General features: G+C 46.0%; 1 protein-coding gene across 1 annotated transcript; it reads right to left on the reverse strand.

The window, feature by feature from the left end:
* Positions 1-1,614: 1,614 nt before the first annotated feature.
* Positions 1,615-18,921, reverse strand: JPT2 (Jupiter microtubule associated homolog 2). The gene is made up of 5 exons (XM_081298531.1): positions 18,475-18,921; positions 14,597-14,745; positions 9,816-9,958; positions 4,721-4,769; positions 1,615-3,931 (listed from the first exon to the last, which is right to left on the reverse strand). Exons 1-5 carry the CDS (start codon positions 18,516-18,518, stop codon positions 3,744-3,746), a joined length of 573 nt encoding a protein of 190 aa, XP_081154657.1. The 5' UTR covers positions 18,519-18,921; the 3' UTR covers positions 1,615-3,743.
* Positions 18,922-18,923: the final 2 nt, after the last annotated feature.

The following is an 18,923-nucleotide window of genomic DNA, read 5'->3' on the forward strand; positions in this document are numbered from 1 at the left end:
ACCTACAGAAATTGGTTACCTGAAATTGATTGAAACCACGAAATTTTAACAAGCTGGCATGCTGGGTAATTCCCGGCGCTTACAGAATATACAATATTAAGTTGAAGTCAACTGATTAGAACTTTGGATTTGCTCATTAAAAGACCATAAAATGTAACGTGAGCTCATTCCTTTCAAAAGTTCTGATTTCTAAGGAATGTTTCACTAACAATCCCCAAGAATGCTAAGGATTAAGGAATTCAGCCAGGCTCAGTGGCCCATGCCTGTATCCCAGCTCCTCTGAAAGCTGAGGTAGGGGCCGTCTGGGGGCGGGGGGATTTAACCTAACCCTGGCAACTCTGGAGGTTGAGGCAGGATGGCAAAACCATCTTAAAATAAAAATAAGGGCTGGGGATGTGGCTCAGTGGTAATGCGCCCCTAGGTTCAAATGTACCTGCTTGCAAGGTTTGACTCCCTGAAGGATCTCCCAGATAACACAGCAGGTGATACTGTCCCAGTACTGGCACATTTCTGAGGGAGGAACAAGACTTCAAAATACCAGCTCTGTTTATTTTTCTGGCTTTCACCTGAACACTGGTAGAGCTACCAGTGTTTGCTGTCTGGCCTCTGGGGACTTGAACGACTCAGATTTCAGTGACTGCCCTTAGCTTGAGCAGCTGCTATTTTTTAAAAAATATTTATTTTTTTGTAGTTGAATACAATACTTTTATAAATCTATTTTTATGTGGTGCTGAGGATCAAACCCAGGGCCTTGCAAGTGAGAGGTGAGCGTTCTACCCCTGAGCCACAATCCCAGCTTGATCAGCTGCTATTAATAGGTAATATTAATAACCCAGTTCTTGAAACTTGCTCTACACATCCCATCACATGGATGAACAAGTGAGGATGGTGTTCCAGATAACCATGCTAGCTTTCTGAGGACATGGTTTTCATTTGAAGCCCTGAACCAGCTGGCAGAATGGCATGGCATCTCCTAGAGGGGGCTCTCATCACAGGCAGTCTGTTTCATTTCCCTGATTCCACATAGCACACATGAGGATATTAAGTTTGCTTGGAGACATAAGAAAATAGCTAACCCAACAGAAGAAAGACATTTGATCTGCGCTTCTGCACTGAATCTGACACTCAGCTCAGCATCTCACCTGTTCATTACAGGGCAAGTCATGGGAGATTTCAAAGCCAAGCCAGAGGCACATTAGAGACCTTAAGGATAACTAGTAGCAAGAGAAAATAATCAATGTGCTTAACTTAGGGCAAATTCCCCAAAGCTTTTTGTGTGTACGTATCCCATTGGGGTTGAACCCAGGGGTGCTATACCACTGAGCCATATCCCTAGCCCTTTTTGAGACAGGGTCTTGCTAAGTTGCTGAGGCTGGCTTGGAACCTACAATTGTCCTGTCTCAGCCTCCCAAGTCACTGGCATCACAGGCAATAGCCACTGTGCATAGCCTGCTCAAACCTTTAAGATTGATTTGGATATCCTCCAGATTAAATGGCAGGAAGAGACAAACTTACCAGAAAGGAGTTGTGGGGAAAGGAGCCAATTTACGGCATTTTGTTTGCAGAATGGATGGATGGGAAAGAACACACACACAAAACAGGCAAAGACTTTAATTACGTGGTTACGAAGTTTAATTCAACCATTATTCCTAATTTTGTCTTGTAAAAATAACAAAATGTTCCTATCAAAATTGCATTGTGATGTGAGGACAAGTTTCTTGTTTTGATACAGCTCTAGAAACATGTTGGCACCAAATGTTATTAAAAAAAATTAAGGCTTAATAAAAATACAGACTAGTAATTTCTTAATGCAGCTTGGAGGTTGAGGACAGGATGTGTCCACATACAGATAGCATCTTCCTAATGCGGGTGCACACCATACCCACAATGCTGGGCTCACCTGGGAAGTGCCTTCTCAGCTCCCGCAGTGAGCACACTGCCCAGGACACGGACTCAGAACAGAGTTTCCTTCTCATTGGCACAACAGCAGGAACCAGCACAGTAATGTCAGATATTTTTCTTGGCAATTTGATTTAGAATTCACAATTTATTTTCTCTAAGAAAACATCATTACAAATAGTGGTTCATATCTATCATTAACACTAGTTCCTTGTAAGTCAAACAAGTTAGTGGGTTTTGGCTTAAAAAGCTAAGCAACATTTATATTATTTTAGTGGGAACTTGCCCTGCCCCAAAATTCCAAACAATGTTATAAATGACTTTGAACAGAAACCTGTCCAAGTTTTCAGGACTCACATGGAATGTTTTTGGCTCCATGGTGTATAGGGCAACTGAAGGGGTTAAGATTCTTTGGCTGACAAGTCATATGCAGACCCCTCCATGTTCCAGGAGCCAGAGCCTGGGGATTGATTAGCTCCTGCAGGTAGTGTTAGACCACACAAGACCTGCCATTTGTCCAAAGCTAAAGGACACCGAGGATGTTCCTAGCACCTGATTCGAGCCCTGTAGGCACTTAAAGCAATAGCCACGCCACCGAGGCCCTCTCCTGTTAATATGCCCACCACAAGGAAGCAGGGAACTGAGGCTGCAGTGGACAGGGAGGGACCTCTGCCTGACAGATGAAGCAACATGACTCATGCCAGCAAAGCACCTGCTGGCGTGAGAGCTGAGACTCTGCTGACAAACTACTTAACGCTCTGGCCTATTGTTTATAGTAGGGTCCAGAGGTTATGCAGTTTCAAAAAGGTGGCTGAAGCAGTGGACTGCTTTCTGGAAGATGTCAGAAACCAAATCCACAGGCATTTATGTGAAGCTGGTACTTGAAGACAGCCTTTTAGATATTACTGAAGAAACCAACCTAAGAACCCAAGGTTCTCACGCATTCCCACCAACTACAGGAACAAAGACATAGGAAGGATCTGAAAAAACCCTGTACTCAGGTGTATGTGAAGAGGTTTAAAGACCTGCAGAGGGCAGAGTGCAGCTTTGGAAGTGAGCTTCACACTATCAGTGAAGAACCAAGGCCCATACTTAAGGCTGATGAGAGGAAACAGAGGAACAATCTACAAGTAAATCCAGCACATCAAGGACCAAGGCCAGTCCCTGAGAGAGGAAGGCAGATTCCTATGTGAGATGTGGTCATGGTTTGAGATGCAGGAACTGGGCAATTCAGAGGACCAGGGTAGAAAAACTTTCAGAGCAACAGACTGAGGTCAACTGTTTGGTTCTGTTGACTGCTGCTGAGGAAAAGCAGTCACGGTGCTTCAAGAGAGAAGGACGACACACTGGGGGTAAAAAGAGGAGATGATGGGCTTGGTGGTCTCTTGGGAGTGGAAGCTATCCTTGTGATGGGTAACTGGTCCTGGGGCCAAAGGGGATGCTTTATGTGGACTCCCACTGCCTTCCTGATGTCTCTGCTTTTGCTTCCTCTCCATCCTACAGCAAGACAGACTGGGCTTTCTTCAGCTGTTCCTGGATGCCTAGTCAGCAGGAGACAGCTCACGGAAGAGCCCACCAGCTACTCAGCACCAGCTCCCTGCCCTTGCCCACCTCAGAATCCTGCTCCATCAGAACAAATGAGCAGACACCAGGGGAGCCCTCTATCCTCATCCCCAGACATGTAGCTTGCAGTCTGAAAGGCCCCGGTCCTCTAGGCAGCCAGCTTCACACACAGGGCAACCCTCTCCCACCCCCTTTTGTTTGGGCTAAAGAAAACAATAAATTTTTAATACTCTGTATCTTGAATTTCTGGTCTGGCTACAGGCAGAGCAGTAAGTAGCCTCTTAGTAGAAGGAGATGCTGGATTTGCCTCCCGGTGGGTTCAGGACCTTGTTGTGAGAGCGAGGCCTCGGCCCCAGCCTGGGCTCGTGGCTGTCAGCTGGGGGCGTAGGCTCAGGCGCCTTGGCGTGGTCTGCTCCTCTGGAGATGCCCTTTTCTCCTGACTCTTCTCGGCTAGAGGTGCTTCCTGCAGCTGTGGGACAGAGTCAGCACAGTGGCCGTTAGAGGTAGCCACTGCCTGACAGGCAAGCTGCCCTGAGGAGCAGTCAACATCACAGAGCAGCTCACAAAAAATCCATGACAGGATGGGGAAGGGGAGGTGAGGCCAGGCACGGACTTTTGCACCAAGACTGCTCAGCTAAAGGAGATGCAGTTCTCAGAGTGACCATAAAACTGGGGCCGATGACTATAAACACTCCTTGGTATCTTCCTAAAAAAGTTAATTATTTCTTTATTTTGTATGTTACACTCCAGTCTCTCCTGCGTCAAGCATAGAAAGAAATGTTCTGAGTGAGCCTAAAAAGGAGTGAGTATGCCCAGCTGGGGGTCTGACAAGCCCAGGTGAGGCTTCTGGTCACCAGTGCTCTAGAAATTCTGAAGGAAGGATGGGTACACTCTCAGGTTCCTGTTCATCCGCTGAAGGGAACAGCAGCCCCCAGCAGAAACCCATACCCAATCAACATGGAAACCACAGTGCACACACAGGCCTCATACCCAGCCTCTTAATTCTGATAGCTCCAGCCTGCGTCATGAGTTCACTTGGGATTTTAGTTCCATGTCCTTCAGGACATTGATGACATTCTAGAAAAAGACATCTTACAGGTCCAGGCTGATAAGTGGTGACAAAGAGGTAACTCTTCCTGTCTCCCTGCCTTCTTCAAAGGCTTACTCCTCTCATAGTACACTCCTGGCCTGGGGGCATGGGACCTACTCTTCTAGTTCTGTGAGGCATGCAACAGATGGAGAGGGGAAACTAGCTCACCTTTATGATCTGACTTTGGGTCTTCTCCTTCGCACAAGAACACATGATCCTGCAGCAAGACAACAGTCAGGTCAGTGCAGGACCCAGAACCTTTCTCCCCTCACTCAGGCAGACATTGAAACATAGGCATGGACGACTACAGTTTAACTTCTAAGAAATGTTTTTATCATGTCTGGACTGCTTTACCATAAAGCTGCTGGGGATGCAGCTCAAGGGTCAAGCACTTGCCTAGCACGGAGGAACCCCTAGGTTCAATCCCTAGTACTACCAAAAAAGTAGAGGACAGAATGAGCCTGCAGGACCTGCTGTACTACTGCAATGCAGACTTGCAGCCATTCGAGAATAAGCACACCACACCCCAGCTTCCATCCCTGCCTGTCTCTCCTCAGGACTACTCTGGAGCAAGCCCCAGATATTTCATTTGTCTGTAAAATTTTCAAGATGTAGCCCTAAACAAATAATCATAATGGGCTCAAAACTGCAAAAACTATTTCTTCAATATCAAATTTTAAAACACCAGTGCTTTCAAGGCTTGTCCACATTACAACATGTCAGAACTGTAGTCTGACAACAGCAGTAAGCGACTGTGTAGCTGGACTACACTTTGAACCCACTGCTCTGCTGATAGACATGTGGGCCGTTTCCACCTGCAGCTATTATGCTACAAAAATGTGCCCTAGTATCAGCCTGAATCTGTTTTCTTTTTTAAATATTTATTTTTTAGTTATAGGTGGACACATATTTTTATGTGGTGCCGAGGATTGAACCCAGTGCCTCATGCATGCTAGGTGAGTGCTCTCCCTCTGAGGCACAATCCCAGCTCCTGAATCCCTGTTTTCAATTTTTTTTTAAAGTTTCATATTTTTAAAAAATTTGTTTTAATTAGTTACACATGACAGAACAATGATCTCGACATATCATACATTTGAATCAGATGGGATATAATTTCTCATTTTTCTGAGTGTACAGGTTGCAGAATTATATTAGTCATGCAGTCACGTATATACCCACAGCAATAATAATGTCGGTTTTATTCTGCTTTCCTTCCATTCCCCCTCCCCCCCTCCCTTCTCTCTACCCAATCTAATGTGACCCACTTTCCCCCCCCCTCATTGTCATACCTGTATTCTGTATAACGAAGGGGGTCTCCTTCCCTCTTCCATGCAATCCCCATTCTCCCTCCTACCTCTCTTCCCTAGAGGTAATTTTCTTCTCATGCTCTTCCTCCCTACCCCATTTTGAGTCACCTCCCTTATATCAGAGAAGGCATTCGGCATTTTTTTGGGGGGGATTGGCTAACTTCACTTAGCATAATCTGCTCTAATGCCATCCATTTCCCTGCAAATGCCATGATCTTGTTATTTTTTAGTGCTGAGTAATATTCCATTGTTTATAAATGCCACATTTTTTTTTTATCCATTCACCCATTGAAGGGCATCTAGGTTGGCTCCACAGTCTACCTATTGTGAATTGTGCTGCTGTACACATTGATGTGGCTGTGTCCCTGTAGTATGCAGTTTTTAGGTCTTTTGAGTATAGTCCGAGAAGAGGAATAGCTGGGTCAAATGGTGGTTCCATTCCCAGTTTTCCAAGGAAAAATGTTTTCTTTTTGATACTAGAGATGGAACCAGGGTGCTCTGCCACAGAGCCACACCACAGCCCTTTTTATTTTTGAGACAGGGTCTCCCTAAGTGGCTGAGGCTGGTTGAGAACTTAGAGCCCTGACTCCTCCACCTGAGTAGCTGGGATCCAAGGTGGTACCACCACAACCAGCTCCTGTTTTCCAAATCTTCATGGAATTGCTGATTCATACAGTGGTTCAAGCTTAACTTTCTGAGGAAATGCCAAACCAACTTCCACGACTGCCGAATGACTTTACATCCTCGCTAGCAACATTCGAGGTTCTAACTCAATGTTTTCTAGGTGTCCCACAAGGACTGAGGTGGTAGTTTCTTATTTGAATTTCCCTAATGACCACTGAAGTTGTGTACCCATTTATGTGATTATCATTTATATATCTTCTCTGTAGAAATGCCTATTCAAATCCATTGCTCATTTTGAATTAGTTTGTCTTTTTGTCATTAAGTCCTAAGACCTCATTACATATTCCGGACAGTAAATCCTTATTAGGTATGCGATTTGCAAGGTTTTTTTTTTTTTTTTTTTTCCATCCTGTGGGTTGTCTTTCCAGTTTTTGGGTAGGGTCCTTGGGATGCACACCAAGTTTTTAATTTTAATGAAGTCCAATTTATTTTATTGTCTATTGTTTGTGTCATATTTAAGAAGCACTGTCAAGTGCAGGACCACAAAGATTGGTCACTATATTTTCTGATTTTTATGAATTTTATGATTTTGCTCTCTATTTTAGGTCTTTGAACCAATTCGAGGTTTTTTTTTTTTCCCCCCCATGGTGTTAAGGTAAGTCTAATTTTATCTTTTTGTGTGTGCATACCCAAATTCCCAGTATCATTTGTTGAGAGACTTTGTTACTTTCCTATTGAATGATCTCGGTACTCTTGTAGAAACAAACAAACAAAATTGCCATTGTGCTGTTTTAGTTACTGTTGCCGTGAGACTTGAAACTGGGATGTGGGCTTCCATGTTTTATCTTCCAAGTGAATGTTTGAATAGTTTTTTTTCCATTTCTACAAAATCTATTTGGACTTTGAAAGGGACTGCTTTTCTAAGTCTCTTTCTCATTTGGTATTCTGGTTTTGCTTTGGGTGGTGCTGGGGGGTCAAACCCAGGCCTTGCATATGCTAGGCAAGTGCTCTGCCACTGGGCTGCACCTAGCCCTTCTTAAGCTTTATTGTTTTTTTTGCTGTACCGAGGATGGAATCCACAAGCACAAGCACTCCTACTACTGAGCTTCAGCCTCAGCCCTTTCTTCACTAAGTTGCCTGGGTAGGCCTCAATCTTGTGACTCTCCTGCCACAACCTCCTGTGTAGCTGGGATTACATGAGCCACTGTGAGCCACTGTGCCTGGCCCTTTCTCTTTTTCATCTTGAGAATCTCCATCATTTGTCATGTATTTTGCTACACGTTATACTGTTCTGAGTGCATATATGTGACATCATTATTTAAAAATGTGGTTTTGTTTCACTTTGGGTTTTATATTGACAAACTGACCTTGAGGTGGACCACATTGGACTTCCACATTTGAGGTCATAACTCTTGGCTGTTTCTCTTTCTGTGCTGTCACAGCCACTGATGACCACTGTGTGAGTGTGTTGAGTTCATCCCACACTGGCAACATGGCAGTATTATTACCCCTTCTCATTTATAACTTGGGAGTCCTTTCTAAATGTTGACACAAGCCCCACTCAGTTGCCCAGGCTGGCCTCAGCCTTAAGAAGATGGGATTACAGGTAAGGTCACTGTGCTTGGCTCCTTTAGTACTTCTATAAAATGGAACTTTCCTTCAACAGCTGTCATCTTTCATGCAGGAAAAGCTGGTTATTCACACCATCTTTGTTCTTCACCAGATTTCATGAGTTGGTTTTCTGGCATTCTCCAAAGGTCTCTAAAGATTTTTTTTTTTTTTTAACCTCTGAATTCTAAATAGTTGGTGAATTTTAATCCATTGTGATTACTGTACTAATTGAGGACCAAATGAGGCCCAAGCCTCTGTGGCCCAAGACTACTCTTCACAATGGTTTCTGATCCTTTTGATGCCAATTTAACACTGCGATGGTTTTATGGCACTGCACAATGTTCCAGGAGCATCTCCTATGCTCTCTGTCCTGAGCCTGGAACTGGCCATTTTTCCAGTGAGGCTGGGGATGTCTGATGCTCCTGGGTCAAAAAACCTTTAGGTTTAATAAACCCAGGTAAGTTGTTTTCTGACTCTCTTTATTCTATGCCCAGGTGTACAAGCTCATATTATTCTTTCCTGGGAACCTGTGAATCCAAGCTTCCTCCTCTTATGTTCAGCTAATTAAAATTCTCGTTAGTGGAGAACTGCTGACCTTTAGGGCATTTCTGGATTAGCCAAGGTGCAGCAGTTCCACGGGTACATCCCAAAGAGATGCTGTCTTTGACATGAGCCTCACAATCTCATTCTCAGTGGGGCGCATGCCTGGCTCCTGAGACTCCAACCTGAAAGAGACTGTTGCTTCAGACAGGCCATCACAGGAGACATGGGGTGATCCAACCTGGCTCGTCTCCGTGAAGCCCTCTCATCTACTCTCATTTTCTCCTTGCCTTGGGTCTTTCTTCACATTTCCATTTCCATTCAGTAGCGGTGGGCCATCATCTGAGATGTGAACTGACAAAAATGCAGTGATGGTCCATGCACAAGTAGCTCCAGAAATGTGTATGCTTTTTGTTTTAGAGAACTGGACCCTATCTTTTGGCCACAAAAAAACGATGAAAAATTTTAAATATAATGCTAATAATTAAGTAACAATAAAATTATAGGTTTTATTGTTAGTGAGTTCTGGCCAAAGTAAACTCCCAAAATGTCCTGTCATGCCTTGAACAAACATTCAGGTGAGGGCTGTGCCGGCTCTTCGTCAAGCCTCTACCTCGGCCTCAGCCCAGGAAGTTCACATCCAGGGTCACATATCTCAGCAAGCCTCTGAGATGGCACTGCAGGTAAGGAGACCCTGGTTACTTGACCCTTTGCTGGATTACAGGTAGTTACCTGATCCGGTGCCATTGCAGGATCAGAGGTGCCAAGCACCACAAATCCACTAAGATAACAAGCATGAGGCCTTGGACCTTGTGTGGGGAAAGAAATACCATCAAGAGCCACCACCTTTCCTCTACAGAATGAAGAATCATGAAAGACCCTTGAGGGGCAAGTTTTTGCACCAGGTGCTCAGCTGCTATCCTTCAGGTATGTGGTAAAGGCCAGTGTGGCTGCCTCTAGCAGTATCTGTACTGTTGACACACCAAGAAACCACTTTCCCCAGGGGTCAGTCATCATCCTGGGTAACTAGGGAGCTCCCCAACCCAATAACAAACAACCACAGCAAAATCAATGATGTCTACCTTGTCTCCCTAATAACATGGCACATCTGCAGCTTTTTAAGAGTCCTTGGCTCAACTTTTGTTTTTTTCTCATGTCTGCTGTCTGAATGTAGTCCATACCTTGGGTTTGTTTGGGTGTGCCAGGGGTGAAGTGGCAGTGACTGGGGACCCAAAAATGTCACTGGTCTTCCCACCTGGTGGGTTCAGACGTTGTCGGGTCTGCACAGGAGTCGATTCATCAAAGATACCACTTCCTTTCCCTCCTGCAGAAACAATCACAGGACAGTGAACACCACACATGCCCAGGGTCATCACTTCAGAGACCTTCTCACAAACAGCCTTGTGGCAATCCTGGGTACCAGGAAATGGGGTGGGACATCCAGCCAACTTTTACCAGAGGCCTACTCGGCCTTCATGTCTAGACCCAACCCAGCCTCTAGAAGGGAAAAGGAATAAACCATACATTTTCCTGCAGAGTTCCCTAACCCTCAGTAGTTAATGCTTTCCCACTGAACTGTCCCTCATTAAACTCAGGAAAAGTTCTCCAGTGAATTAAAAAGCAAACAGCTAAGGCTGGAGCTGTGGCTCAATGGCAGAGCGCTGAGCATGTGTGAGGCACTGGGTTTGATTCTCACCACCACGTGTCAAAAAATAAAATAAAGGTCCATTGAAAACTAAAAAAGATGGGCTGGGGATGTGGCTCAAGCGGTAGCGCGCTTGCCTGGCGTGCGTGCGGCCCGGGTTCGATCCTCAGCGCCACATACCAACAAAGATGTTGTGTCCGCCAAGAACTAAAAAAAAATAAATAAATAAATATTAAAAATTCTCTCTCTCTCTCTCTTCTCTCACTCTCTCTTTAAAAAAAAAAAAAAAAAAAAAAGAATGAAACAGCTAAGTGTTTTGCTTGCAGAGAGTTCTGAAGTTAGTAACATGCCCTACTCAAGGCAAACCTGTTATCTGGAAAATAACTTTTATTAGTCATTCTGACCTCATTCTGGCTGGAATGTCAAGCAATGACTACACATGTCAGCAAATTAAGGGATTTGCAGTGCCCTTGCTGCCAACTGTGAGTGAGCTGATAAGCTCTAACAAAATATAGGCAGATGGAACTTCTTAGGAGCTGATGGCTGTGGCCTGGATATGCCCCAAGAAGGCCTCAATACCCATATCAGGGAGGAACATGGATGCTGTATGATACCAGCAGACCCCTTCCCCAAAGCACTGTGCTGAATGGACCAGCTATCATCAAAGTCACTGCCCTGGTGCACCAAGTTATGGTATACACAAAGATGCACACCATCAATAGCTGTGTTGATGTGTGAAAGTTACTTGGTTTTTCTATGACCCTAAACCCTCATCTTCAGAAGGAGGACAATAAAAGGACCATTCTCTCAGAGGTGTATGAGCACTCAGTGAGTGGCTGTAGCTCCTAGGTCAAAGGCTAGGAACCATGCCTAGGATAAAAACACCTAATAAATAATAAAATAAATAAAAGCTGTGTTTTCTGCCTAACAGTAAAGAAACACCTCGTGGAGATACTGTTCTGTGAGTAAAGGTACAAAACAATCCATGCAGTGCCAACATCTTAATGTAAGAGGGGTAGTCTTATTCACTTACAATTGAATAAGAAAAATGACTACTTCACCCCTGCCTCTCACCACTTGCTCACCTACAAGGGCCAGACAAGAAATGGGACAGAGAGGGTGCAGTGGCATAAGAAAACTAACTCCTTATTTATTTTTAAGGTACTAGGAACTGAACCCAGGGGTGCTCTACCACTGAACTACATCCCAGCCCTTTTAAGTTTTTGAGACAGGGTCTCACCTTTTCTGTTTTCAGGCTTCAAAAAATTACATTTTAAAGTTATTTTTTAGCTGTGATAACCATGTTGCCACAGGATGAGCACCTCATGACCCAACTACACAAGGAGCCATGGTCTTGGGGAAGGGACTCAACTGGGGTCTGCTCTTGTTAGCTATCACACTGATAACAGAGCAGCCTCTGGGAGGTATTAGTCTATAGGCCATGGCCTGTAGCTCCCATGAGGCTGTAACAGCACTGAGCAGGTTGGGCACAGGCCAGGGATGCTGTCTTCTGGCAGGGACAAAAGACCTTGGAACATGTGAAACTTTCTGCAGGAAAACATGCACCATGCCCTAACTTTTAACTTTAGGGGACTATAAACCTCCCAATCTCAACCATGAACCTCCCAGGGGTCCAGCCCCACACCGAACACCTTTGAAAGAGGAAACCAGCACTGCATGGCATGAGGGACTGGCACCCTAGCCAGGCTGCTTGGGTCCTAGTCCCTGCTCACTCACTCATTACCTCATAAAAACAACTTCACCTTCTCAACTTACAGCATCCCTAGGGTTGCTGGTGAGACTCACCAGCTGCTAAGGTAAAATGGCAGTGCAGCACAGCTTGCTGGGGAAACCTTTAGTGATGCCACTGGCCATTCTAGCAAACGTGGCTGGGCTGCGACAGGGAGGGACCACCCTTATTGTGTCATATTCTGGTTGTCCACAAAGGTTTACCTAATTTTTAAAAACATATATTCAGGTTTCTTTTTGTAAACTAAAAATTTTTGGTCAAAGACACTGTTCATGAACTCCCTCTGTGCCCTTTCTTGCTCATCCAAGATTATCCCACTCCCTGAATTTTCTGGAAACCAGACTTGTTATTTTACTTACATATTTTCACAACATACATGCATAATCCTGAACAAAAGTTGTTTCTGAACTTTAAAGTAATTATGCCATATAGCTATTATTCAACCTTTTCCTTAAAAGATGAATTCAGACTTAAAGAAAAGATGCCTGAGTTCACTCAAAACTAATGAACAGTTGGATGCAGTGGCACACACCAGTCATCCCAATGACTTGAGAAACTGAGATAAGAGGACCACAAGTTCAAGACCAGCCTTAACAATTTAACAAGACCCTGTCTCAAAAAAAAAAAAAAAAAAAAAAAAAAAAAAAAAAAAAAAAAAAAAAAGGGGAGGGAGGTGGGGGGGCACAAAGGGCTGTAGTTTAATGGTTAAGCACCAGTTTCAATCTCCTGTCTTAAAAAAAAGAAAAAAATAAATTCAATCCCAGCAACTGGGGCTGCGGCAGGAGGATCTGAGTTCAAATCCAGCCTCAGCAACTTAATGAGACCCTGTCCCTGCTAAAAAATGAAAAGGACGGGAATGTGGCTCAGTGGTTGAGTGCCTCTGGGTTCGTTTCTGCTGTCCAAATGAACAAAGAAACAAACAAACCCAAAAAAACACTGCCTTGGCAGAAATAGGTATGCACTTGCCATATGGGAAAACAGGAATGCTCAGGAGGCCTGAACAGGGAGACTACAGTGAGGGTGAAATGGGACACTGAAGGTCATCTCCTGCAAGCCTTCCTCAGCTGTCAGAGGTAAGCTGCCCACATGGGTGGAGCAAGTGCCTCTGAACACTCTCCCAAGTCAGGCCCTCTAACTGGAGTGCTATAGCACTGAGCCTGGGTGGCTGAGCACAGCAATGAGGGCAGGAACTTGGCCTCTGAGGTGGACACAACTACTGGTTCTGCCTCACAGGCTTCACGCTCTCTTTCCAAAGAGTACTTGAAAGGATGCAAAAAACAAAACAAAACAAAACAAAACAACCAACTCCAAAACTACAAGATGCAAAAACCTGGTAAAGGCAGCCAAAACTGCTGTCACTACACCAGAGGTAAACGGCTACTCCTAGCCAAGGGGCTTAGGCTCCCCAAGGACACAAGAGCACCTGGGGACACGAGGTCCTATAGGATGTGCAAAGAGTCACAGCAGGCACACACCTTTCAGAGAACCTGATGTGTTGCAAGGACAAGTCTAGAGACAACTCCAGACACACATTTGGTGTTTTTTTTTTTTTTTTTAATACTAGGAATTAAACCCAGGGGTGCTTAACCACTGAACCACATCCCTGGCCCTTTTTGCATTTTTTTTTTTTTTTTTTTTACTGTGAGACAGGGTATAAGTTGCTTAGGGCCTTGCTAAATTACAGAGATTGGCCTTGAACTTTTGATCTGCCTGCCTCAGCCTCCTGAGCAGCTGAGATTACAGGTATATGCCACCACGCCTGGTTGGGATTTGTTTCTGTTTTGCACACAAGTACCATTCTGCTATCACCAGCACAAAGGTATGTAGGGCTGACCACTCCTGGCCCAAAATTCAGAATTGGATGCAAGAGAATATTAGTCAGTTATTAAGAACCACTGGCTACAGCTACATTTAGAAGCAACATCAGCACCCATCCCCAACAACCAAATGAACAAAAAAACTAGTTTTTAAATCTGCTGCATCTACATTTGGTCAAGATTTATTTATATCCAGAACTGGCACAAGGTAGGGAGCAGTTAGAGCTGACTCTAACACATACCCCCAGGGATGGCCTCTAAAGTCTCTGAAAGATGGAACAAACCTTGCTGTCCCCTCACAGATACAGACATGGGAAAACTATTAGGTAACTGTCACTGTGTGGTTACTCAACAGGACAGGGGAAACCTGTTCAAATATTCTTTCCTTCTGTAGCCACTAGCCAGTGTGTTAAATTCTGAAGAACTGTCTCAGTGCATGCTACACCAACTCTCCCTGTCCAGAGTTTCAATCTACTGAATGAAGTCAGATTAATACTCTCCCTCCCTAAGAACTATATCTGAATACACAAGCATTAGCATGCAATCTCAGGATCTCAATGGGGTCCAGAAACCAGAGGCCCACCACTTACCTTTGTACCCTCAGTGCTTTCACACCATCTCTAAAGACAAGGGATAACCTATACCAGAAAATATCTGAAAGGATCAATATAAAGAACAACAACATTTTTAAAAGAACAGAAGAGAGACTAGGTAGAGGCCAACCCATCTGGGATTTACAAAGGCCCACACCTGGGGGGTTTGTCCTTTTGGGTACATTCTGAGGTTCTTCTGTTGGTCCAAAAATATTTGACGCCATCCTATTAGGCCTGCTTGAAGGAACAGCTTCTTCCGGACTTCCAAAAAGATTGCTGGATTCTCCTCCTGGGGGCTTCATGGCCCTGCAAGCAGAAAGCAAACTTGAATATTTGACTGTGGGCTGCCAAGTATACTTGTCAGAGGCAGGGCTAGGGCACAACTAGACAGGGCAGAAGCATGCCTCAATGTCTGTGGAGGCCAAACAATTACTTAAATGTTGTATAAACAGTACAAAAAGTTTGCCACATGGCAAACTTCTTCTAAGGCCCTTCAAGTTCTTTAAAAGCTTTCCTGCTGGGTGCAGTGACCCATGATTATAATCCCAGCTACTTAAGAGGCTAAGGCAGGAGAACTGAAAGTTCAAGGCCAGCCTGCGAACTGAACAGGCATGAACAAGACTAGGGAGTTGGCAAGATCTGGCATCTAAATAAAAAATAAAAATGGTTGGGGATGTAGCCTAGTGGTATATTGCTTGCCTACCAAGTGCAAGGCCCAGGGTTCTATTCCTAGTGCTGCAAAAAAAAAAAAAAAAAAAAAAAAAAAAAAAAGATTAAAGGTCTCTAGAAGACTGGTGGGACACTCAACATTTACCCATAGATCAAGCCTGACCTCCAAGGCAGGACCTTGTGTGCACTAGCAGGAAGCCCTGGCCACAAGGGACTGAGGACTGAGACTCTCTAAGGGTAAGCTACACAGCAGAGTCAAAGATAGGATGAAGAAGAGAACAAAACACCTCTTTAACAATATCTTTTATGCTATCACACTGTGAAAAGAATATTTTGCATATATTAGGTTGATTAAAACCTATTAAGTGGGGTACAAGGGCACAACCCTATAATCCCACTAACTCAGGATGCAGAAGCAGGAGGATTGCAAGTTCAAGGTGAGACCCATCTCAAAATAAAGAATAAATACAGCTGAGAATGTAGCTCGGTGGGAGAGCGCCCCTGGGTCCAATCTCTAATGTGGTAAAAAGAATTTTTTTTACAAAAAGTATTAAATAATAATAATAAAAAAAAATGTTTGGGGAGATGGTACTCAGGATTGAATCCAGGAGAGCTCCTAGCTTCAGTTTCAAAAAAAAAAAAAAAAAAAAAACACCATGGGATTACAGGTGTGAGCTAGTGCCTAGCTTTGAGTCACCTTTTATTAAATCAATTTCAGAGTTAACAAATTACCATAAAGCTCTGTGCTGACACCCAAGAGCAGGTCTACAAGAGCATCACAGAGAAACACTGAGTTCATATGTGTCTTTTCACATTTCAGGGGACGGGCCTTGTTAAGTTTTAAACCAGTTGAGTGATCCATTCCCTTTCACCAGGTCTTAAGCAATGGTACAGTTTGACCCAGGACATTTTGAAATACTTGGATTTAGAGGATCAAGCACCAACTAATAGCTAAGGCTGAGGTTAGGCCTCACTGCAAAGCTATGCAAACACTAAACGCTCAAGGTTTAACAAAAACAGCATTTTAAATGTTTTTGTTTCCTCCAAAAAGAGGTGGAAAGGAAACCAGTCACCACTATGAACAGTGTTGCTGCTGTGAGACAGGAGAGCAGAAAGTGTGCCCTACAGAGAGCCACAGCCTGAACTGAGACCCCTGGCACACTGGCAGGCCTCTGAACATCTGCATTGTAGATGTGCCAGTCCTATCTGTTCAGTAGTTAGCACTTCCTAAAGGATCCAATGAAGGGGGAAAAAATCAGTTTCGTGTGAAAAATAATTTTTCAAACTAACCAATAACCAGGCTTAAGTTATAGTTTAACGAAATCTTAGGTAAAGCAGGTTGTTGGTGGACAAGGTGAGGCATCTGACTTCCATTTTTAAATCACATAGCCCTGGTCATTCTCCATATTTTTCTTTGCTAGTTGAAGCAGGCCTAACATGGTCTCCAGTCATCTCTGATGAAACAAGATACTGTGATCCTGAACTGAACTGAATTCAGCATCAAGGTTCATGCCAGCATGAGTTACAAATCTTAATTTACTGGCTTATTTCACAGACAGCGGTCTTCCATTCCAAACCCTCGAAGTCCTGCACCACAAGCTGACAAATGTGATCAGGACTCCTGTGGACTCTCACACTCAACAGTCAAGACGGAGATGTCTCTCGAATCTCAGTCTCTCGCACATCTCCTGAGTTCCTACCACTGGCAACCCTGCAGACAAAAAGATGAATAAAGAAAAGCACTCTGCCTGGAGCTTCAGGTTTAAGGGAAAATGCAGATCCACATATGGGTGGTTTCAGTGTTTCCTGTGAGTGATATGACAGAGTTTATCAGGTGCTCTTGGAACTCCAAAGCTGTCTCTGGAACAGGTGGGGCTCAGAGTGTATGGTAGGGGCACAGGAGTATGTGGAAGTTAAAGGAAATGTTAATGTGGAGGTGGTGGAATTACAGGACTTTGTTTTGTGTACTTTTCCTGAATTTTATTTTATTTGAAAACTAGCCTAGAGAATTAAGTGGTTCCAGCAGCATAGGTTATCTTGGCAGTGATTAGGATGCAGAGGATCTTGGGAAGGGCAGGGGCCACCTCCATCACTAAGGCAAGGGGCAGCACCCAGGTTTAGCAGCCTACAACAGCCAAACAAGCAGCAAAGGTGCCCCAGGACATCTCACCAAACCACACAAGAGTTCAAAGATAGGCTTTTAAAAAAGGAGGGGGGGGGGTTGGGGGGGGGCACAACAATGGCCCAGTGTGGTCCTCTGGAAGGGACCAGCAGCAGTTATCACTGTGACATGAAGGGGGGAGGGGAGTACTAAGAAGGGCTTAGGAAAAAAGTCACAATGCAGAGGCGTGTGCCCTCTTATCCTTTCCTTCTGGAGTAGCCCACCCGTATATTTTGACAAAAACATTCAATACACAGAAGACAAAGAGGCACATGGCAAGAAAAGCCCACAGACTTTTCTTTTCTCAGGTGGACAGTGTCGCTGGAGAGGGAAAGACAAAAGCCACTCTCATCTGGAGGGTCTCCATGCCCCTGACCTTCCCTAAGAGTACCCAGTGTCGGAAGAACTTCTGGGAACTGGTGGGGCTCGGTAGAAGGCGTGAGAAGCAGACTTGGACGAAATCCTTCAGCAACAACTCGACCGTTAAGACTTGGGGTAAATGGTGGCTAAAGCAGATGCTTTCCCAGTCCAAACCCCTTCCGCACGAGAAGCCCTCGCCGAGAAAACGCAGCCTGCGCGGTGTTGCGAGGGAAGCTGACTCCCTTCAGGCCGGGCTGTCACGCCACGGGGTACCTGCGGGGCTCGGCCACTCCACTTGGCTGCTCTTCTCCCCCGCGCTCCAGGCCACCGCGCCCGACCTCCTAGCTCCCGCTCCCACCGGCAGCCTGGCCCGGACAGCCTCACCCCTCGGCCACAGCTTTCTGGGCGGCACTGCCAGGCAGCTCGGACAGGGCACTTCCTGGAGGGATGCGACGGCGTGTGCCCTCTTATCCTTTTTTTCCCTAGTAGCCCTGACGGGGGTAGGAAACGGGGGAATCTTCAGCCGGAGGTGGGGTGGGCGACCCCTGCTGGGTGCCCCCAGACGGGGGCGGGGCGGTGGTTCCCTTGCTGGGTGTCCCTTGCTCGGCAGGGTCGCATTACCAGACACCAGAACCACGGCTCCGTTCGCCAAACCCGTAGGTGAGGCTCCGGCCCGAGAACCGCGCCCGGCTCGCGGCACAGGAGGCTCCGGCGCAGGAAGGCCGGACAGAGCCCGCGGGGGCCCGGGGCTCGCTGCCCAACCTCTGCCCGGCCGCAGCGCGTTATCTGTAAGGTTGCCCGCCACGTGGCCGCGGCTCCGCGCCCACCCGGCCGCACCCGCGCACCTGGACCCAAGCCGGCCGGCCTCGGCGTCCGCGCCCTGGAACATGTCGGCCGCCGCCCCGCGCCTCTCAGCACCGCGTCGCGGTTCCCGCCTTCCCAGCCCAGGTACCCAGGCCCGCCAACGCCCGTTGGCTGCCGCCCACGCCAATCATAGCCTTGCAGCCTATCGAGGCCCGAGCCCCACCCCTTACCCCCACGCCGGCGTCGCGCCCATAGACGATTGGACGCTGCAGGCACCGCTCGCGCGCATTGGTCCGCGGTCTGGCCCGCCCTCCATCATGCGGGCAGGGTCCGCTGGGCGACCGCCCCGGAGCCCCTCCTCTTCGCCCTGGCGGGTTAGGGCGGGGCGAGGTGGTTTCGGCTCAGTAGCAACTGGAAGCGCTTGGGCGCGCAGTAGCGCCCTCGTGAGGAAGCCGTGGCTCTGCCCGGGCCGCACCTGTCCGCCCACTTC

This window comes from Spermophilus citellus (genome assembly GCF_964194105.1).
Source record: "Spermophilus citellus genome assembly, chromosome: 6".
In the NCBI taxonomy this organism is placed as follows: domain Eukaryota; kingdom Metazoa; phylum Chordata; class Mammalia; order Rodentia; family Sciuridae; genus Spermophilus; species Spermophilus citellus.

What these genes read in the sequence shown, in the direction of transcription:
- JPT2 (XM_081298531.1), bottom strand. Translation starts at nt 18,518, where the DNA reads ATGTTCCAGGGCGCGGACGCCGAGGCCGGCCGGCTTGGGTCCAG. An exon ending in CACACCCAAACAAACCCAAG is followed by an intron (nt 4,770 to 9,815) that starts GTATGGACTACA and finishes GTCTTGCTGCAG; the next exon opens with GATCATGTGTTCTTGTGCGA. An exon ending in CCCAAAGTCAGATCATAAAG is followed by an intron (nt 3,932 to 4,720) that starts GTGAGCTAGTTT and finishes TCTGTCCCACAG; the next exon opens with CTGCAGGAAGCACCTCTAGC.